At 35.4% G+C, this 23,831-nt stretch overlaps 1 protein-coding gene and 1 long non-coding RNA gene across 2 annotated transcripts; both read right to left on the bottom strand.

Annotated features, from left to right (window-relative positions):
* Positions 1–26: 26 nt before the first annotated feature.
* On the bottom strand, positions 27–7,717 carry LOC122293532 (malonyl-CoA-acyl carrier protein transacylase, mitochondrial-like; the record flags this gene model as incomplete). The annotated part of the gene is made up of 10 exons (XM_043102096.1): positions 27–664; positions 782–868; positions 943–1,119; positions 1,203–1,283; positions 1,399–1,536; positions 1,669–1,717; positions 1,935–2,077; positions 2,419–2,485; positions 2,618–2,703; positions 7,676–7,717. Coding segments are annotated over 10 exons (933 nt in total), but the record flags the coding sequence as incomplete, so codon positions are not given.
* Positions 4,960–6,495, bottom strand: LOC122294891. The gene is made up of 2 exons (XR_006237789.1): positions 6,290–6,495; positions 4,960–5,162 (listed from the first exon to the last, which is right to left on the bottom strand). It is a non-coding gene; the product is annotated as an uncharacterized LOC122294891 (long non-coding RNA).
* Positions 7,718–23,831: the final 16,114 nt, after the last annotated feature.

Here is a 23,831-nt window from a genome sequence, read left to right as displayed (position 1 = left end):
AATTTTTTATACTCCCAAATAAAATATAAAAAATTATTCAACTTTTCTAAATTTTAAAACAAAAATAATATTAAAAAATAATATTCTAACGATATTTTATTTAATTTTAATCTCATCTCATCTGTATAACCAAATGAGTCATTGTATTATCTAATATCTATCACTACTATGCAAAAAACCAAAAAACAAAAAAAAAAAGGGTGCATGTTTATGGAAATAAATGTCACCATCCACAGTGGGGTTTAACTGCTTAATCACCTCCCATTCTCATACAATGCAGCAATCCATAAATATGGCCACCATTAACTGCCCATGCACTGCCATAATCGATAAATAACCTCCAATACAGCACCCGACCATGTTCCAAGTATTAAAAACTGAAAACATTTTAACAAAACTAACTCTCAAACCGGTCCATTGTCCCAGGGCAAAGAAAAATCTCATATCGGTCTGTACCACCCAGAAAAACTCGACCCAAGTGTATTTCTCTATGTTTGTCTTGCATAAGGCCTCCTGCTCAAACTCCAAGATGCCATGGATATGATCATATGGCAAAGGAGATGCCGGTGCCCCGAAAGGAGCTACCTCCAATGGCCTCCTCTCAAGCACCAATATTCTCAATGTCTGCACTTTTGTCGATTCTCTTCACAATGCCAGCTATAACCTGAAACGAAAATAGACATGGACAGATGATAAAGCTCATGTTTGCTAATTAGAATATTTCCAGCTATAACATACTTATATCCATGGATTTAGGAGCCTTGCAGTCCATAGATTTTACCTTTCCAGGTCCCAATTCATAACCCTTCTTCAGGCCCTTGGTTACGAGAGTCTTCACTGTTGTTTCCCATTGAACAGGGGAAGTTACCTGTAATATTCAACATCTGGTGCTGTTAATATTTCCAGCTCAAAATGGAGAAGAAAAAGTTGTAAGTAGAATACCTGACGTGCCAATATCTTCTTGATTCTGTCCGGATCTGCATGTGGCTGTGCATCGACATTAGAGATAACTGGTATTTTTGGAGTTCTGATCTCCGTAGCTGCTAATGCAGCTTCCAATCTTGAGACAGCTGGTTCCATAAATCTGGTATGGAAAGCACCAGCAACAACCAGGCGCACCTGAGGAGTGAGAAGCATAAGAGGCTTTATTGCAGTGTACAAAGATGGCATTAGACAGAACACAAAATTAAAGAGAGAAGTACCATCATTCGAGCCTTGAATGAATTTGCTTTGGCTTCTACTGCCTCCACTCCTTTAACGCCTCCAGATACAGCATAGTTTCCCTACCAAAGTAAAATGCTATTCCATGAAAATAATGGAACATACATAAGCTAAGGTTGGAAGCAAATTACCCAGCTAGGCGTAACAAATTAAAAAGCAGACTAAAAAGAACCTTACGGGACATAGGTAATTCGCAATCTGAACTTTATTAGCTTCATCAATTTCTTGATTGGCTGTATCGCACAACTGTTGAACCTTTTCTGAATCCAGTCCTATTACACTGATCATGGCACTTTTAGCAGCATCGGCAGCTTCCTAAAGTCAGTAAAAAAGAAGTTTAATAGAAAGGATTACAAACTCATCTATATAGGGATGATTTTTTTTTTAGAAGTATGAACTTGTTGGGAAGATGAAACAACAACTGCTAGCCAACCACGGGATGAGTACCTGCATGGCTTCTCCCCTTAATTTGACCAGCTTGAGTCCATCCTCAGAGCTTACAGTCAGAATCAAATACAGAAGAAAGAGTTGTTAATATAAGAATGAAATTGAAGTAGAGATTTCTGGCACATGAATTACAAAGACAGTGAACGCACACAATATCTGTTGCTGCATTAATCTCCCATTCTACTTAAAAGAGTAACATGTTGACCTTAGATTTACACGAGGTGGGCACTACCTATTTGATTTCTGCATGTTCACATGGGACTCACCTAAAAGCCCCGGAAAATGCCAGAGCTGTATATTCTCCCAAGCTAAGACCACATGTGACATCAACAGAATCAATGATCTGCTGGCCTCCATCACGCGCACGAAGTAACTCTACTGCAGCTAGACTCGTGACATAGATTGCTGGCTGCAGAAGTACAGAATCAGATGCTAACTAATAACTGTCAATTGGACATTTTATCCCAAAATGACAATGCAGAAGATAGTCGGTTATCAAAATTTTGTAGCAATAACAATTCAGCTAGGTATTACAATAAGAGAAAGATATTCTTGGTGCAGATAATAAAGCAGAGAAGGGACAAAAAAGGTAGAGATCTTAGAAGTTTGAAGAAGTGAGAAAATGGTGTTTTACATAGTGACTTCAATAATACCAGATCCGTTTGTCGTTTTCTTCAGTGTAATTGTATTAATCCATTTCCAAGATTGGATTTGAAAAAAGAAACCAGTAAAAATGATCGGCCAGCATACCTGGCTAATAATAGTCGAATCTAGCTTCTCTTTAGGTCCATTAATGCAAATATCCAGAAGGTCAAACCTTCATACAGTATATAATTCACGTTAATCAAGAGAAAATGATCTTATCTGAACTAAACATTCAGTCGGCCAGAATTCAAATGGAAATTTGAAATTACAGAAATATTACAAAACACTAAATATGTAGTTATACCCTAATATGTCATTTGCTTTCTTGTACAAGTCTGCCGCAGTGGGCAAATTTTGAGCGTCCTTTCCCATACCAACTGCTTGGGCACCCTGAGATTTTAAAAACAATAAACCACAAAAATAATTTTACATCCACGAAGGAATGGCACAGAAACAATTTTACCAACTGATCATATGTTTCATCTGATCTATTAGATATGTTTTACAATAAAAGTAACTTTACAATTTGACGAACCACATTAACTCATATCAATTTATAAAATTACTTTTTTATAATCTATTTATAACTAAAGCATTTCCATTATGGCGGCTTTGCCTCTTCCTCTTCTCCTTAAATCACCATCAGTGCATCACCAACTCGTTTCTTTGTCATCGTTTGGCCTACTTTTCATCAAATGCAAAGAATGGTAGCCAACGATGGAATACAAGATTTATGTTATGATCTTAAAAGATAGAAGATTTAACGAAATCAGTAGCTAACGGTATTAGGACTTTAACTAAATCTCAGTGTTTATGTGAAGATATGGTGGGTTTCCAAATCTAGTATTCCTCTAGCATCTGAGTGTAACTGTGATGTGGTGGGTTTCCAAGAGTGGAATCATTAGATCACGGCCTGTGTACAGGTAAATTTGCTGCTTTTGTTTGGAATGATCACTTTGCTTTCTTGTTGGGCTTTGGTTTTGTTTTGTACCCATCATGGCAGGATCGTGTATTGCTGTCGTTCTCCAAGCTGCTTCTTTTAATTCACAGCTGGATATTGTTTTGGGGTATTGTCTACTTTGATTTCTTGGTGGTTATGGTTGAGGAGCTGTAGGGAAAGGATGGAGAACTCGATCGAGGTACTGAAGGGTGCTACGTCATTCAGGATTAGAATGCTACTGAAATTGTCACTGAAGTTTCAAAAGTAGTTACGGTGCTAAGGAATGTGGATTTGGCATTGTTTTAAATCCGTTTGGAAAGCAAATCCTCTTCAACTCATTTCATCTCATCATTATACATTTTTCAAGTCTACATACACTTTTTTAAATTTCTATATAAAATATAATAAAAAAATTTAATTTTTTTAAATCTCAACACACTCATAATATTTAAAAATAATATTCTAATAATATTTTATTCAACTCAACTCAACCTAACATCCAAACCCAATTGGTCTGATTGGATATAATAAGTGTTTCATTTTATATAATTATTACAATTTTTCTAAATTTATATAAAATATAATAAAAAATTTAATTTTTTCAAATCTCAAAATAATAATAATATTAAAAAATAATATTTTAATAATATTTTATTTAACTTTTAATTTTATCTCAATTACTCATTTCATCCCAACTTACTATTTACGGGCGGAGCAGCAGTAATTTGCACCGAAAGCTATCTGTATGGATTGAATTTTATTCGACATTGCAGCTTGCATGGGGAAAGTAATACAGGAGTCCGATTCCCAATCTGTTGTGGGTTGGCTCATGGCTGGAAAAGGCAAGGTTCCAGCTTGGGCTTTGCTCGACCTGTGAGAGGAGTTGTTAACACTCGTCCAAAAGTTGAGGCTTTCATGGGTTATATCCTCACCAAGTGAGGTGAGAGATGGTTGGCTGGGGTTGATAAGTCTGGGCTTCCTTATTTGAGAAGTGGACATTTGATCATGAGTTGTTTATGACTGAGGTTTGTAATTATACAGTTTGGAGGGTTAGTTTTGTTTTTTGTTTATTTTCATGAGATTTTCTCAATTCTTGACTGTACAGTGGCGTACTGTTGCTCACATCCTTTTTTGCTCATGAATGATAGCAAGTCTGGCTGCTTTTTGAACAAAAAAATAAAAAAAATGGCTAGGGAAGTGTCATAGTGGCTCATTAGATCTTTGTTCTTATTAAGGAATAAATCTCAACAAAAACAAACCTCTATATGACATTATAGAGTGTCATATAAAGTGGCACATTGCATGTGGATAAGGTATTAAGTACCTTTATAAGGTTTGAGCAAACTTCTTTCTTTCAACCTGTTTTATGAGTTCAGTTAGATCCATGAATTTTTTCATAATATCAAAACCTGTCACAAGATAAATTAAGATTACAATACTTATCCCATGATAAGGACCAAAAAAATATTAACCTGCACGTGAAAGAGGATGTTGAGGAATAAATTTCATATTGTCTGTGGACAAGGTCTTGTACATATTTATAAGTAATGAATAATTTTATCTTATTGAACCAATTTTATGAAATGAATTAGGCCTATAATTTTTTTCACAACCCACCCACCTTTTGGATAGCAATGTTTTAACTTGCAGTCCTCAGCCCTCATAACAAGAGAAGCAAAAACAGATACTAGTTCAGCAAGAAGCTGCCAAAACAAAGTACTAACATATTACAAAAAATGTCTTAATCGATTTAACAGCACGCCAACTTTAGGGTCTCAATAATCCTCTCAATCGAGTGCTCCACACATACAAGTTGGGAAAATGAAATTTCCATTACGTTTTTTCTTTTACAAATAGAGGGATTTCCTCTTTCCACTCAGTTTTTCCGCCTGCCCCTTTGGCCCCTTTTCTACAAAGTTCATTTCAACATTGTTATACATGTACTATTAGAACTGTATAATACTATCAGGAAGAATTGTAATTGCTGTATATATGAGAGTAGACCGTAGTGTATGAACTCATGATATGTCGTTGCACATATAACTGAAAAGTCAACGAAAATGTACTGTAAAAACACAGCGACGATGATAAATAAGTAAAATTAAAGACAAGTAAATCAATCATACTTCGACAATACGCCTATGTCTACAAACCTGCAGAGGATTTTATTATGCTAAGAAATTACAAAATACACTTGGTTAAAATCTCACAGTTCAAAACATTCAGAATGAACTAAATTGTTTATTAAGTACATATTTACAATGTCACACAACAAAAATCGTAATTTTTACTTTTGAGCGAGATCTCTATCCAATGCATGCTTGAATTACTTATCGATCAAGACTCAAGCAAATTCTTTACCTGATATTTACTTAAGACACCTATCGCACAAATGTTAAGCATAATTTCTGTATAATATTTTCTTTTCACCCTAAGCCGAAAATAATCTTCTTGAAAATCTGTCAAGAACTTATATTGCATTTTTATTGAATCGAATTATCAAATTAAGTTGACACATCAATAAAATTAACAAAAATTTTATGTACAATCATTTCTGCATATTATTTTATGTATTTTATTATTGTAATTAGTTATGTATTAAAAAAATAGATATAGATAATCATATTAATAAAATATATAAATAACATATAAAAATAATTATATATAGTGTTAATCTAAAATTAAACCCCACAAATTCAACAAGACGTGGGAGCGGCCGGCCGCCACACCCACGTGGACAGACACAGAGATGGAGAACCATGCTCAATAAGAGAAATAGTTGTCAATACAAAAATTTCAAAAAGCAAATTATGAATTGGCTGACTACTGACTAGCTAGAGGGAGGGAGGGAGGGAGAAACTTTGCCTCCCAAAAACAATGGTGAAGTGACAACGGGTGGGGGAGGGGAGGGTCTCCCTTCCACCGCGCCACTTGATCATGATCTGGCTGCCAACGAGAAAAAGGTTTGACACTTGACAGGAAAGATAATAGCCACAGCTAGGGATTTAAATCGGCCGGGGCCAAGATTGGAGATACCTGAAATTCCACCACGTGTCATTCATGGACCATCATCACATCCGAATACATAGTGAAGTCCTCCAGTACTTGAAAACGGCAACATCTACTTCTTTTTCCAAGTTTTCTATCGAAATCATAGTCAGAAACGGCAGATCTGCATGCGAGGAATTTAAAGTGATGATCATTCTGAATCTCTGATCTTGTTTACACACCTACCATACGCCTGTAAACATAGCATACATAAGAGGATCGATTAAAAAATGTGATGAAAATTGTTGAGGAATGTGGAGTCTGGTCCACACCGCTCGAGCGGAGGCATTGGCCGCTCGAGCGAAGTCAGGCAGAGTCGAACGCTCGATGTTGGCTTGACAGTGAGCTCGAGCAGGAGGAGTTCGCTCGAGCGGAGGCATTGGCCGCTCGAGCGAAATCAGGCAGAGTCGAACGCTCGACGTCAGCTCGACAGTGGGCTCGAGCGGGATGCGGAAGGGAAGTTCGCTCGACGCGCGCTCGACACGCCGCTCGAGCGAACATACGATTTAGGGATTCCGCCGTTTGAACTATAAATCTGATTTTTGCCTCTTAAGTCTGTAACAGAGCAGCTACGAAAACACTGTGGATGAACAGTGTTGTGACCCATCTTGTAGTGTGATTCCTCAATAATAAAAATCCTCTGCAGCTCCCGTGGACGTAGGCAATTTGCCGAACCACGTACATCTTGTGTCGTGTGTGATTGCGTGTGTGATCGTTTTCTCATTCGGTGTTATTTTTCAATTCATTGTCATCGTTTTTCACAACAATTGGTATCAAGAGCCAAGGTTCGGGTCTGAGGAGAAACGATGGCTGGAGATGAATTGAAGGTATCGGGGATCGAGAAGTTTGATGGCACGGATTTTGGATACTGGAGGATGCAGATAGAGGACTACCTCTATGGGAAGAAACTCCATCTTCCACTATTGGGGCAGCAACCGGAAAAGATGGATGATGCTAGTTGGAATCTGTTGGATCGACAGGTTCTGGGGGTTATTCGATTGACCCTGTCGAGATCCGTTGCACACAACGTCATCAAGGAGAAGACGACGGCGGATCTCATGGCGGCTTTGTCAGGTATGTATGAAAAGCCGTCAGCGAATAACAAGGTACATCTGATGAAAAAGTTATTCAATTTGAAAATGGCAGATAGTACGTCTGTTGCACAACATCTGAATGATTTTAATACTATCACAAATCAATTGTCGTCTGTTGAAATTGAATTTGATGATGAGATACGTGCACTGATACTATTGGCTTCATTGCCAAATAGTTGGGAAGCCATGAGAATGGCTGTTAGTAATTCTGCTGGTAAAAATAAACTGAAGTATGATGATATTCGTGATTTGATTTTGGCTGAGGAGGTGCGCAGGAAAGATTCAGGCGAGACCTCGGGTTTGAGTTCAGCCCTGAATGTTGAATCTCGAGGGAGATCACATGACAGGAATTCAAACAGAGGAAGATCAAAATCAAAGTATAGGGGCAAGAGCAAGTCGAGGCCTGGTCAGCAGGCAACTTGCTGGAATTGTGGCAAAGCTGGTCACATAAAGAAAAACTGCAAAAACCCCAAGAAGACGGAGAATGATAGTGCTAATGTGGTAACTGAAGAAGTACAGGATGCACTATTGCTTGCAGTTCATAGTCCAGTTGATGACTGGATACTGGATTCAGGGGCTTCCTTCCATACATCTTCCCACCGGGAACTAATGAGGAATTATGTTGCAGGTGATTTTGGGAAGGTATATTTGGCTGATGGTGAGGCTTTGAACGTAGTGGGGATGGGAGACATTGACATTGCACTCCCTGGCAAGAACAAATGGACCTTGCAAAAGGTCAGGCACATTCCTGAGTTGAAGAAGAACCTCATTTCTGTTGGGCAGCTTGATGAGTGTGGTCATTCAGTGGTGTTCTCATATAGCACCTGGAAGGTCACAAAAGGGGCATTGGTACTAGCTCAGGGTAAGAAAACTGGTACACTTTATATGACTACTGGTTTAATTGACACTATTGCTACTACCGTTGCAGAGAGCATAGCAGATTTGTGGCATTGTAGGCTTGGCCATATGAGTCAGAAGGGCATGATGGAACTTCTGTCTAGAGGCAAGCTACCAGAACTGAAGACAGTTGATCTCGGTATGTGTGAGAGTTGTGTTATGGGGAAGTAAAAGAAGGTCAGCTTCTTGAAAAGTGGCAGGACGCCAAAGACAGGAAGACTAGATCTTGTGCACACAGATGTGTGGGGTCCTTCTCCAGTTGCATCTCTTGGAGGTTCTCGCTACTATGTTACGTTCATTGATGACCATAGTAGAAAGGTATGGATTTATTTTTTGAAACATAAATCTGAAGTATTTGATGTTTTCAAAACTTGGAAAGCCATGGTTGAGACAGAGACAGGCTTGAAACTGAAGTGTTTGAGGTCTGACAATGGTGGTGAGTATGTTGATGGCGGGTTCAAGGAGTACTGTGCAGCTCAGGGTATCAGAATGGAGAAGACCATTCCTGGGACACCACAGCAAAATGGAGTTGCTGAGCGTATGAACAGGACCATTAATGAGCGTGCTAGAAGCATGAGGTTGCACGCTGGACTACCACCCACTTTCTGGGCAGATGCAGCCAGCACTGCCGTTTATTTGATAAATAGAGGGCCATCAGTTCCACTGGATTGTGGATTGCCTGAGGAGGTTTGGAGCGGGAAAGAGGTTAAGTTTTCTCACCTTAAAACCTTTGGTTGTCTTTCTTATGTGCTTGTTGATTCTGATGCTCGCAGTAAGCTTGAGGCTAAGTCAAAGAAATGTTATTTCATTGGCTATGGAGACGAGGCATTTGGCTATCGTTTCTGGGATGATCAGGGTCGGAAAATCATAAGAAGCAGGAATGTGATTTTCAATGAGAAAATGATGTACAAGGATAAGTCGAGTACAGTTCCTGCAGTAGCTCCTCAGGAGTCTGAGTTTGTAGGATTGGATGACCTACCAGAGGTCACAGTGCAGTGTAGAAATGAGAGTGACGGGGAGAGTGGGTCCAGTACACCCATTCCTATTATTCCGCAGGCAGTTTCAGAACCGTCTACTCCTACAGTTGCAGTTCGCAGGTCAGTTAGGACTATACGTCCCCCACAGCGTTTCTCACCTACTTTGAATTACATTCTGTTGACAGATGGTGGAGAACCGCAGAGTTATGAAGAAACCTTGCAAGATGAGAATTCTAGCAAGTGGGAGCTGGCCATGAAAGACGAGATGGATTCCTTGCTAGGGAATCAGACATGGGAGTTGACAGAACTTCCATCAGGGAAGAAGGCATTACACAACAAGTGGGTGTACCGGGTGAAAACTAAGCATGATGGCAGTAAGAGGTACAAGGCTAGACTTGTTGTAAAAGGCTTTCAGCAGAAGCAGGGTATTGACTACTCTGAGATCTTTTCTCCTGTGGTAAAGATCACAACTATCAGGATGGTACTGGCTATGGTTGCCACTGAAGATCTATTTCTTGAGCAGTTAGATGTGAAGACAGCTTTTCTTCATGGAGACCTTGAAGAAGACATCTACATGCACCAGCCTGAGGGGTTTGTGGTACAGGGAAAGGAAGGTTCAGTTTGCAGACTGAAGAAGAGCTTGTATGGCCTGAAACAAGCTCCTAGACAGTGGTACAAGAAATTTGACAACTTTATGCACAGTGCAGGGTATATTAGATGTCAGGCAGATCACTGTTGCTATGTCAGGCATTTTGGCAATTCTTATATTATTTTGTTGTTGTATGTGGATGACATGCTTATTGCAGGGGCTAGTATTGATGAGATCAATAATCTGAAGAAGCAGATGTCAGAGCACTTTGCAATGAAGGATTTGGGAGCTGCAAAGCAAATCCTTGGCATGAGAATTGTCAGAGACAGAGTCAGAGGTACGTTGAGACTCTCACAGGCTGAGTATGTGAAAAAGGTACTCAGCAGGTTCAATATGGACAAGGCCAAACCAGTTGGCACACCCTTGGGAAGTCACTTCAGACTCAGCAAGAATCAGTCACCAGAGTCAGAGGAGGAACGAGATTACATGAGTAAGGTTCCTTATGCCTCAGCCATTGGTTCACTTATGTATGCTATGGTTTGTACAAGACCGGATATTGCCCATGCAGTGGGAGTTGTGAGTAGATACATGAGTAACCCAGGAAAGCAACATTGGGAAGCAGTGAAGTGGATTTTGAGGTACCTAAAGGGTTCCTCAGAAACCTGTTTATGTTTCTCTGGAGAGAGCTTGGAGGTGCAGGGCTATGTTGACGCTGATTTAGCTGGAGATATTGACAGTAGAAAGAGTACCACGGGCTTTGTTTATACACTTGGTGGTACTGCAGTGTCATGGGGTTCTAATTTACAGAAAACAGTTTCTTTGTCTACAACAGAAGCTGAGTATATTGCAGTGTCAGAGGCTGCAAAGGAGATGGTATGGCTACAAGGCTTCTTGGAAGAATTGGGTAAGAAGAATCAGAAAGGCACTCTCCACAGTGATAGTCAGAGTGCCATATTCCTTGCCAAGAATCCAGCATTCCATTCCAGGACCAAACACATTCAGATCAGGTATCACTTCATACGGTCATTGTTAGATGACGGACAGTTGTTACTTGAAAAGATATGTGGAAGCAAGAACCCTGCTGATATGTTGACAAAGGGTGTTACGCTTGAGAAACTGAAGTTGTGCGCAACTTCAGTTGGTCTTCTAGAATGAAGACAGGAGCAGTGAGTTGCAGAGGTGGAGGATATCATGTTTGAGGAAGACGGAGATACAGCGAGTGTACCAGTCTCCAAGTGGGAGAATTGTTGAGGAATGTGGAGTCTGGTCCACACCGCTCGAGCGGAGGCATTGGCCGCTCGAGCGAAGTCAGGCAGAGTCGAACGCTCGATGTTGGCTCGACAGTGAGCTCGAGCAGGAGGAGTTCGTTCGAGCGGAGGCATTGGCCGCTCGAGCGAAATCAGGCAGAGTCGAACGCTCGACGTCAGCTCGACAGTGGGCTCGAGCAGGATGCGGAAGGGAAGTTCGCTCGACGCGCGCTCGACACGCCGCTCGAGCGAACATACGATTTAGGGATTCCGCCGTTTGAACTATAAATCTGATTTTTGCCTCTTAAGTCTGTAACAGAGCAGCTACGAAAACACTGTGGATGAACAGTGTTGTGACCCATCTTGTAGTGTGATTCCTCAATAATAAAAATCCTCTGCAGCTCCCATGGACGTAGGCAATTTGCCGAACCACGTACATCTTGTGTCGTGTGTGATTGCGTGTGTGATCGTTTTCTCATTCGGTGTTATTTTTCAATTCATTGTCATCATTTTTCACAACAGAAAATAACTCCCAAATAGGGAGAGTACCTGGCCTGCATGAACGAGTAAAAATGCATGTCATGATAAAAAGAACAAGATCAGTACTAAAACCGGAAGACATAGACCAGGCTCCATCACGTTAATGCGTCAAGTCTAGAACCTCAGATTAGATATATAGGTAAATTGACCCATCAAGAAATGGAGAGGCGTACGGGTCATCATATTTTTTGACAAACATATCTTAATCTGAAATGCTATTTCACCCGAAAAAATCTCCCGAACGTTTCTCTCGAAATTAAAAATTATATATATATTATTTTTAATATTTTTATTCTTAATGATCAAGGAATTATTTTTTTAATAATATTATGAATTTTTTAAAAAAAATTAAAAAAATGAATGAAAAAAAATTAAAAATATTAAAAAAAAATTTATGCTTATCGGGAGATATTGTGGGATGTAGCACTAATGCTCATCTCATATATATATATATATATATATAAAAGATAGGGGCTGGGCGTATAAATGGAAGAAAAAAGACGTGTGATCGTTGAGTGTCTGGCCACGCGTGATGAATTTTGTAACGAATTTGTATTTTTTATGACGATTTTTTTTTATTTTATTTTATAAAAGATGACAGTACTCCAAATTTATTAATAGCCATCACTTTTGACGAAAAAAAACTATAATTACAATCAGAAATTTAAGGGTTTACATATATTCTAGAAAGACCAAACCAGGCTTCAAAAAATAAAACCATAGACTTGAGATCAAAATTACAATTTTTCAAAATAACTGAAGGACAAGGAAGATAAATGAAAACAACCACATGCAAGAAAAAGAAACAACCCAAATAAATATAAAATAAAAATAAAATAAAAGCAAAAAGAACATACATCACTAAGATATCCTTAGATAGGGAATACTAACTCTATCCATCAGGAACAGACCTCTTAACTAATTAGGAAGAGATCTATCTTCAATTCATTCCGTATTAGACCTTCTAGAACCCTCTTTCTTAAGATAATCATCTACTGCATTTCCTTTTCGAAAAACATGACTCACACTATACTCCAAGCAATCAAGACAAACTTGAAGCTCATTCCAATAATCTTCCAAGTACCAAATGTTACACTCACCCTTTTTAATTCAATTAATAAGGATCTAAGCATCTATCTTGATGTTAACCTGTTTAAATCCCAGATGACAGCATCTTCTAACACCTTCCAGCAAGCTTTTCAATTAAGTATAATTATTAGAACCTTGGCCTAAGGAAACAGAGAAGGTCGCACACATATTACCACCTGCGTCACAAATGACACCCCCAGCCCTAGCATGACCAGGATTTCCCAAACTACTCCCACCAATATTAAGTTTAACCCAATTTCGACAGGGCGGAAGCCACTTCTCCACAGAAACTTCTTCGCTTTAGGGGTCAAAATCAAAATATCCAACCTTTTAAGGATGACTACATCCTGTTTCAGAATCTTCGTAGCTTTCATATTGAAATGCATAATTTTACGGACCCAAAATGTAATAGCATTCCAAACAGACTCAACCGATTCAACCTGACCTTCATATCTAGCTTTACAACACCTATCCCATAATTTCCTAGAGACAGTGGAAGGAATAAAACCAAAGATATTCCTAACTTGAGACAATTTGCCGGCACGGCGAAACCAAAAATTAATTTGCTCCTTCTAAGTATGGAATTCGACCATATACACCCCAAGTTGAACAGAGGTTGTGACGCCCCCAAATTCCGTTTGGGATCGGACGGGCATTTGAAGCGTCGAGACATGCAACACAAGATTACTGCCCCCGTTCATGACATATAAAATGCAATGTTCCTAACATACATATAACATTATGCAATATTCGCAGCGGATAAAATTTTTCTTTAGCAATAATATGCACCAGATTGAAAATATCTCAAATGCTTAAAACATATTTCATATATAAAGACCCATTGAACAACTAAGATCACAACACTAGTCCAAAATGGTTATGATCTAAAAAGTACTAAAGATGCAACTCCATCATACAAGTAGTAATTTACGTTAACTACTATATTAACATTGATGTCGCACCGTCGCTCAGTCAACTGTGTTTAGTTGGTTAGCTCTTGATTCTCCTTCAGGTCCTGTAACAAAATCTACCATTCAGGGGGAATGGTAGTTAGGACTACCAAAGTGAGATTTGATTATAAATCTCAATAAGTTAACAAAAAACTTCTACACAAGCTAATGATCATAAATGACAGTAAAAGTATGAATGTATAATCAATTTCATAAGTAATTAAAACATAACTTGACGTTTAATATAGCATAACTAACATAACTTAAATTGAAACGTGAACTGAACTTGACTTGACATGAACTTGATCTGAAATTTGACTTAACGTGAACTTGTTCTAAAACTTAACTTAACTTGAACGTAATCTGAAACTTATTCTTTAACTGTTTAAATACATACTCCACAGTTGTTGTGACCCCATATATTCTACGTGTAAATACATACTCCACAGTTGTTGTGACCCCATGTATTTTACGCGTCACAATGCAGTTAAATATATACTCCACAGTTGTTGTGACCCCATGTATTTTACGTGTCACAATGCAGTTAAATACATACTCCACAGTTGTCATGGCCCCATGTATTCTACGTGTCACAATTGATGTGTCTCACGTAATGTATATATCACAATTTCTGTGACCCCATACTTCGTGTGACACAGTAGTTGTGGACCCCACGAAACTGAATGTAACTCAAGATGAAACGTGACTGGAATACGAAAGGACAGAAGCCCCGACATAACATAATGTGACTTGAACATAACTTAAAAGATATGACCAACTTGAGATAGGGTTATATCGTGACATGACTTAAACATGTAACACACAATATTTCATATATGATATCACATGTAACGAAAACATACTTAACATGACATACTTGCAACAGTGAACATGACATGACATATATGATAACACAATACATACACTGTAGTTCCTTTACTTAGCACACATACATAGTAGACTGCTAAAAAGTTAAAAGTTAACTTACCTCGATCTCCTCGTTTCTTATAAAAACTTAAGCGCGATCACGAGGAACTGTAATTAGTGATTCTAAAAGTTAGAACTAAATCATTAATAATTTGAAATATGGAAAAAATACTAACTTAAGAGTAAAATTTCTATTTTATCCTCTACATGTGAGAAAATAACCATTTTACTCCTAACTTAAGAGTTTTGCATGCTAACTCCAAAAGTCACCAAAATTTACATGTCTCATGTAAATTTTATCATTAACTCAAATATCAATTTAGAAAAATTTAAAACTAATCACAACTATTAAAACTCCATATGGCCGAAATTCTCATATGCTATTTCTATTGATTTTTGTTTCTAACTTATTTTGATCAACTTTTTGATCTATGACTTATACAAATGTAATCTTCAAACTAAATCATCACATGATTTAAAAAAATTTCCTAAAACATATATAAGCTTCTAATTCAAGATCACATGATTAAAAATTAACCAAACTATAAATTTAGCCAAGAACATTCACACTTTGGCCTATCCGAATATCTCTTTACATAAAATTTCATATCTTTGAAACTAACATCAAATATTTTCAAAATAATATTATAACATGTATATAAGAGGATTAGGATCTTTCAATAAAATTATCAAAGCCATTGGAATAAGTTTAAACCACCAAATATTTAAACTTTCTCAAAACATAAACTGTTTTTTTCCTCTTCCAATTTCTAAGTTTCTAGATCTAAAAAAATCTTTCATCAAAACCTTTAGTCATGCACAAATCCTCAACCAATAATCATATACACATGTTAACAACACTCCATAAAAATTTCGGACCAATATCTATCCATTAGCTTGGTCAAAATCTCCAAACTATAACATATTCTCCAGTTTATCTCCCAGAATGACCTTTTTAGAGTTTAAACAATATTTTACTAACCAAATGATTTTCAAATGGAACAAATAAGATATCCACGTAAATTAAACTAAAAAAGGAATAACTTATATGAATGAGACTTTATGATAAAATACTTACAAAAGTTTCGAAATAGGCTTGCAAAAGAATACTTAAAAGCTGTCCGAGAGAATTTGATGTTCTTTAAATGAAATGTGTAAAGGAAGATAATTTCGTGGGGAGTGGCTGGAGGTATTTATGGACAAAATATGGAAGAAGATGAGGCTGGAGTGAGAGTTGAGTGTAGGTCTCTCTTACCCAAAGTGAGAGTTGAGTATAGGTCTCTCTTACCTAATAATATCTACGAAAATCAGTTTAAGTTATTTTCTAGAGGTGGAGAGTAGACTTGGAATAGTGAGGTGGTTAAGATCTTTCCATGTGTCCAATTAAAACTTTTCTAACTATCTCCAATAATAAAAAAATATACTTCTGATACCATAGTGAGTAATAATACTAACTATGTAGTTAGACTAAAACCTATACGATTAATAGATTCGTGAAAACTTATGGAGATTTCACAAGATTCCTAAAGCCAATAGAAATTTCATCATTAAATTTCTAGCGGACTGTTACAGAGGTCATGTGTCAAATTTGTCTAGCAAAATCCCCAATATAAAGAACATGATTAAGGTCCTCAATTTGGCCCATAGAGCAACAATTACATTTCGAAGCCAAAGGGATTCCAACCATTTTAATTTATTCATCCACTTTCAAGAAGTCCAAGGTAAAGGAGGCGCCCAAACCCTAATACAATCGCAAACACTTTTAATCCTAAACTTTCCATCATTCTCCTTCCTCCAAACTAAAACATCCTGCCCCTCTTTCCTCCTTGCCAAAACCTGATACAATTCCATGGCTTTTTTTTGACCCACCAACTGTTCCAAGAGAGGAATATCCCAACCATTATTAAGGTAAAAGTCTTTAATCTTTAATCAAAGATTGCTCAATCACCGATAATTGATCATGAAGAGGACCTTCCTCCTGTCAATTGTCATACCAAAAAGAGAGGTTACCCTCTTGCACTAGCCATTTAGAATTATTAAGCACAATAGGGATATTGTTGACAATATATTTTCAAAGACGAGTACCCTTGTTTGGCGGCAAAAGGGAAAAATGATTTCTTCTAACATACTTACCTCTGAAAAAATCCACCCATAAAGATTGACTAAAGATCAAATGCCAGGCAAGTTTCATATGTAAAGTCTATTGCATATCTCCAAGATCCCTAATGCCCAAGCCACCTTTTTCAATAGGATGACAAATCTTATTTCAAGCCACCCATTTTTTTGCTTTTCCCTTCGGATTCACCCCAAAAGAAAGTACTTAGAAGCCTATTCAACTCCATAATCACCACCTTGGGAACTTGTAAAGCAGCTAGAAGATGAATGACCATACTTGAAAGGACATGATGCAACAAAATAGTTCTCTCACCTGCAGAAAGTAATTTCATCTTCTGGCCCGCAATTTTCTTTTTAAATTTTCCTAATAACTCACCAAAATCAAAAGCCTTCAATTTGCCAACCACAATAGGCACACCCAAATACTTGAAAGGAAAAGAACCCTTAGAAAAACCAGTAATACGAAGAATAGATCTCTTTCTATGCATAAAGTATGTTTAGAAAAAAAATAACACTTTTCTCTTTATTAAGGACTTCACTCGACCAATTTTCATAAGAATTGAAAACCTAGATCAATCCTTTCATCGACCTTTTCCCACCATTCATAAAAATAACAATATCATCAGGATACATAAGGTAAGAGACAATCAGAGTATCTCTCATCTGATAATGCTGACCAATATTACCATTAGAAAACCAAGTCATAGAGATATAGGAGTTAATTAAAGCACGGACTTGATCAGAAAAGCCAAAAGCTGCCAAAACATATAACAGAAACCTCTAGTCAATTCTATCGTAAGCCTTAGACATATCAAGTTTAATCAACACATTACCCCCAATTGATTTTTTGTTAATAGAATGTATCATCTCTTGAGTTAAGCTAATATTCTCAAAAATGCTCCGACTTAGAATAAAAGCTCCTTATTCCTGAGATATCATCTTAGAAAGAATGCTAGTCAGACGAGGCAACAATGATCTTAGCACAAATCTTATAAAAAATAGAGTACAGACTAATAGGCCTGAATTTATCGAACCCATTAGGTTTATCCACCTTAGGAATCAAAACAATATATGATGCAGTGAAAAACCTAGGAAGAGAACTAGTACTAAAAAACTTAGATGTGGCTTCCAAAAGGTCCTCCTTCACAAAATCCCAACAAACTCTAAGGAAACTCGAACCAAAACCATCCGAACCAGGACTGCTATCAATGGGAATACTAAAGAGAGCATCCTTAATTTCCTCAAGAGAAGGGCCTTTACACAACAATAAATTTTCCTCAATAGTAATCACAGGCAAAATCAGATGATTCATATTAGGCAAATCACGGTTACTCTGATTCCCCCAAAAATCCTGAAAATAATGAGCCGCAGCCTGATGAATATCAATAGGAGTATGTAAATAGGTGCCATCCGCCAACTACATCTCACTAACCCTTTTATGATTCTTCGAATTCAAAATAGCATAGAAAAAGTTAGAATTCTTGTCACCGTCTTTTACGACGAATTTAGGTGATACAAAATGACATTTTTCTTGTAGTGACGTCAAGATCTTGCTTGCATTCATGACCACTACGCAACATACTATCCATATATAATGAAAGGGTGGCACTACAACCACCTATTTCAGCTACCGCTAATTATATTTTGTGTTTTTTTCACATATATTTTTTTAACATTTTTAAATATTTTTTTAAAAATTCACAATATCATTAAAAACTACTTTCTTAAACACAAAAAAAAAAATAAATAAATAAATAAATAAAAAATAAATTCTCAACAGGAGCTACTAGCAGTGGGACTAGTATATTCCATAATGAAATATTTTACTCATCATCCTAATTATATCATATATTATATAAAAAAAAATTATTTTATTTTTATTAAATATGTAGATATATAGATGATGAGTTAATTTTTTTTTTCATTTAACAAAAATAAATTTAAAAAAATAAAGTGTGATTTGTAATGTAAAAATGACTATAAAGACTTGTATGTAATATATATATATATATATATATATTTATTTATTGGACTTCAGAATAGGGCTATGTAACTAGAATTCTCTCTTCTCTTCAATTTTTTTACTAAAAGAATTGTTTTAACTTTAATTTTTTAGTAATAATAACTACAGTCTTCACGATTCTTTAACGAAAGGAAGAAATGCTTCAATTATTTTATTAATTATTATATAAAATAAAATAATTTTAAAACATAATTATTGAAACCCATGTTCTATTTGTTGTTTTCCTTTTGTTTTTATTTTCCTAATTATAAAAATATTGGTTGGGCGTAGTCAGCTCATCCCTCCAAAGTGATCTATATCATGTATATGCCGTGTCGATCTTGCGTAATACATGATAATTTTCCCACTGAAAAAAGTCATGCATGTGAGGCCAAACGTACAATTTATCGAAAAATATAAATGATAAAAAGTTGTAAGCAAAATAAGATCATGCACATAACGATAAGGCCAGGGTACGTTGCATCAATTTTACTCCAATTTTGTATGCTTTCATAGGTTAAATGTGGCGGGATTCACTCCTTATCATATCATCTAAATTGTGATGGTCCGAAAAAACCTAAAAGTACCACCATTTTTCTATATGCTAAGCTATATATATAATTAATACGTTTTAGTCGTCGAAATTTCAAAACGTAATTAATATATAGATCAATCTTTTTGATATAAATCAATGGAACTATGTAAATCCCAATATCAATATCAAAGAACATTAATTTATAATTTATTTTTTTAAAAGAGACAGTTAAAGGACGGGGAAAAAAAAAGGATTATCTCATTGTCTTTTATATCTTATTTTCCTTCGTTGGAAACTCGACAAATGAACGTAAAGCTAGTGTTTGAAAGCAAAATTAAGGATGCATGCCTCTGAAGAAACAAGCACGTAGATCTAGCTAGGTCCCTCCCTCATTTCCATTCTCTTTAATTAGTGTGTTGTTAATGTAGGTACGGACAAGGGAGAGAACCAATAAGCAATAACCATTAGGGTGTGATAAGATCGAGCCCTTTCATGTGAGTTCGAAGTATCATATGTCATGAAATGATACGGTAAATATTAAAGACATGAAGTTCATAACAATTATCCATGTTTATTACTGACATATTATGCTGGGTTCTTTCCTAAATCCATTCCGAGAAAGTCCATGATGCTGCTTTTATTCATTTGGGCCAGTTTTTGAGACGCCGAAGTATATAAGATATTATTACAAGTGATGGCCGATGATCATTATTTGCTGAGTTTCTTACCCAAGGGCCAAAACAGGGGTGATCCAGTATTTAATTGGAGGTGATTAAATTAGTCTTGCCAATGGTGATTTTCCGTTCTAAAGGATAAGGGTAGAATCTCTGACGCTTCCCCGTGGGAAAAACTATTTCCAAGGATTCTGCAACCAAACATGTTGACGTGACATAAAACATAAAAGTATCCACCCACACACTAGCTGGGGTCTGCCGACTGGGGTTTGTTGAATATTCTCGGCCTCGAAGACCTAATTTTTAGGATATACATATATGTAAATAAGGTACTTTCGTCCTACGCTAACGCTACAGTATTATAGTGAAAAAACCCATTCACATTTTCCACAAGTTTAATCATGACTTTAATCCAAATCTTTAGAATTCAAGAAGAAGTAGAACATTCTGGGCCGAAATTTGCAGACGATTGATGAACAGTTCCAGTCGACATTGCTCAAAAGCTGGCGGCGTCATGATATATTTGTTTAGTTTTTCTGATATGACATTGGGCTCAAATATTAGCTGTCGAGAGGAAGGTTGAAAATGTGTTGTCGAAAACATGACACAAAAAAGTCGTCGTAATATTTTAACTGTGCTACCTAATATCACTATCGTAGTTGCCGGAAAGGATCAAAAGATGGATTTTATCATTTTATACCTTTTCGGCTCGGTCAGGTTGCGGTCGTTGTGGGCAGAAGGAAAAGGCTAGAGAAAAGTAAAGTAAAAGGTAATGACCAAAATGCCGACATGATTTTCACTTCCACAAATGAGAAATTCATGTATACCATCACCAATCCATGGCGGTCAGACGCTCTGCGGGGGATTGATTCCCTCTTAAAGAGCGTCCCAGAATGCAATAAATGAATAAAACCAAACCAGAGTTAGAAAAATGCCTCGATTTCCGAGGGGGCCAGGGAAATCCTGTGAGTCTCTGCGTCACTTTTTCTGAAAGTTGTACTGAAGAAAGAAAAAGGTTGAGAGGGGTCTAAGAAAGTAGCTAAGCTAGTTCTCTTGCTGTACTGTGGTGGTACAAGTGCCGAGGTGTCCCCTCTGAGTCAGAGAAAATGGTGGCAGAGAATGACCAGAGCCCAATGCAATGGTACTACTTTTCCTGTTCTTCCACGCATCATTGCATCGTATTTATCGGCTTTGAGAAATGGGGTCTGAACGTAACTTAAAAAGGGGAGTTGGGTGAACGAAATTAGACGTTCCCTTCGACTTGACCTAATCGTTTCACAGATACGTGAACTATATTTCTTTTCTTTTCTTTTTTTTCTAAGCAAGTTGTTCACAGATATGGGGTCTGCCGTTACAATTTCTGTGCTCCGAGGGCTTGTTTCGATATACAAATATCTCACCTAATCTAATCTAATCTAATTTAATCTAATCTTATTTTATTTTATTTTATTATTATAATTTTTAAACTATTTTAAAAAATACAATAAATAATTTAACTTTTCTGATCTTAAAATAAAATTAAAATTAAAAAATTATATCTAAAAAATATGTTATTCTACTTTAATATCATCTTATTTACATAACAAAGCAAGAAATTATGATAAAATAAATATCAATAATTAAATATCTATTTTTTTAAACTTGATTTTTGTAGATAACTAATAATTTTACATGATAGAAATCTTGCCTTCAAATCTTGATTATGTACTTCATTTCATTAATAAATATTTCGCGTATTATGCCTTGTATATTAAATAATGTTATGGCCTATAGCTCAACGTTAAAATAAATATAAATAATTAAATAAACCTCTTTCAATAAATTTAAAATTTTAAAACAAGTGACGATTTTCATACATTTTAGAATAATTACCGTTCACTATGAATAAAATGGAAGAATTATGAACATGATGATAATTAATTCATAAGAAATAACTACACACGAATTTGTTTGTTTAACGAGCTTAATATTTAAACCCTTGTCTAAAATAACAACATAAGAAATAATATATCATGCCCTTGATCTCCAATTAGTTCTATTAATGTACGTAGAACCAATATCGAATATCGATCAACAACGGAGGGATTAATTAGCAAGTTGTGGGCCTACAAACTTGGCGCAAGGAAGATCATGATTGATTCAAATATCTATGATTATGATGTTGAGGGGACAAATCCCGGTAGACTTTCTATCTATCTTCAAGGAATTCTAATATGAATGAACAAATTCTTTTAAAAAAAGTAAGGAAAAAGTTACTGTATCGCCCTATTGTACCACTATAGTGTACCGTTTTCTTTTTACTTAATAATTAAAGAAATAATTTTAAATGTATTAGTGTATTTTTTTTATTTAGTGATTAAAAAATGATTAAAAAAATATGAAAAAAATTAAAAAAAATATTTACAGTAGGCGGTCACGCCCAACAATAAGGATGAGGTGACAGAGTAGCCCTATCCAAAAAAGGAAGGTGAGATATACTTATTTGTAAATTCTTGTAGTTAATTTGAAAAAGAGTAAGAATTAATTTTTAAAATTTAATTTTTTTAATGTAAATCTTATATTTATTTATCTTTTTTAAAAATAATGTCCGAGACTTATAAATTACAAATATCATTTTTTGAAATTATACCTTTTTGAACACAAACTCATTCAAAGATATTGTTTTCAAATTAATTATTTAAACTCAGTTGGAGATATATAGAAGTAATTCTTTAAAAGATAGACTTTCTATGTATCTCACTGTTAATTTAATTTTTGATATTTTCTGCTTATTCTCTCTTACTTTAAACGTGTATTCACTTTGTAATAAAAGATGCAAAGTAATATGTGAAAAAGAAGTATAGAAAAAATAAAAATATTTTGACTTGTGTATTAAAAGAGTTGATAATTAAAAAGAAAAGCCAAAAATATTACTTCTTAAAGAATTAAAATCTCTTGCATAAAACAGTTCAATTATATATAATTTTTTAGTAATTATATTTAATTTAAAAATTAGTAACGTTTTGACGTCGATTCATAAGATATACAATTGAACCCGATTTTCACGGGAACTCGCCGCCATTCAGGATTTAAAAAAAAAAAAAAAAAAAAGAAAGAAAGGAAAAATAAATAAATAAATAAAAGAAATTACTGGAAGAGCTGGTGCACCGTCCTATCACGCACCCTCTTCTCATTTTATTTAAATTTTATTATTTATAAATACAGTCGCGCATTAATCTATATATTAATATTGATTTATTCATATTTAAAATTTAAATTAATATTATTTTTAATAAAATTTATTTTTTAACCAATCACATCATATTGATACATAGATTAGTGCACAATTATGCTTGCAACTATATTTTTCTTTTTATTTTGCTTTCGGTTTTGACTTGAATATAATATATATCATAATTGAAACTTTATTACCATATGTTAAATTCTCTATCTTATTTTTTTAAATATATCATTAAAATTTATTTATTTTTATTTTATATATTAACTTTTATAATATACCATACATTAATTTATTTATTTATTTTCATATCATTTAAATATAATATTTTTTATTCTTTTATATTCATTTCAAATATTTTTAAAAATATCTACACATAAAGAGGAAATGAGAAATCACAAGAGGAGGAAAGAAAATAATTAAAAATATTTACATTTAATGAATAGGATCATCTACATGTAGAGAGATCACTGTAACAAAATGCATAATATTTTTAAAATACAAAATCTAATAGCGTAGCATTTTAAGAACATACCTTTATATTTTGAAGGAAAATATATTTTACAAAAATTATTGAGAGTGCTCTAAAATGTGTAGACGTTACGTAATCATTTTGAAAAAAATATGATCTATAATTAAAAAATTAATTTTTTATGTAGATCTTATATTAGTTTTTT

Source organism: Carya illinoinensis, chromosome 14, assembly GCF_018687715.1.
Source record: "Carya illinoinensis cultivar Pawnee chromosome 14, C.illinoinensisPawnee_v1, whole genome shotgun sequence".
Taxonomy (NCBI): domain Eukaryota; kingdom Viridiplantae; phylum Streptophyta; class Magnoliopsida; order Fagales; family Juglandaceae; genus Carya; species Carya illinoinensis.
Note: the sequence above shows the minus strand (reverse complement) of the source record. Positions and strands in the feature narration are given on the sequence as shown.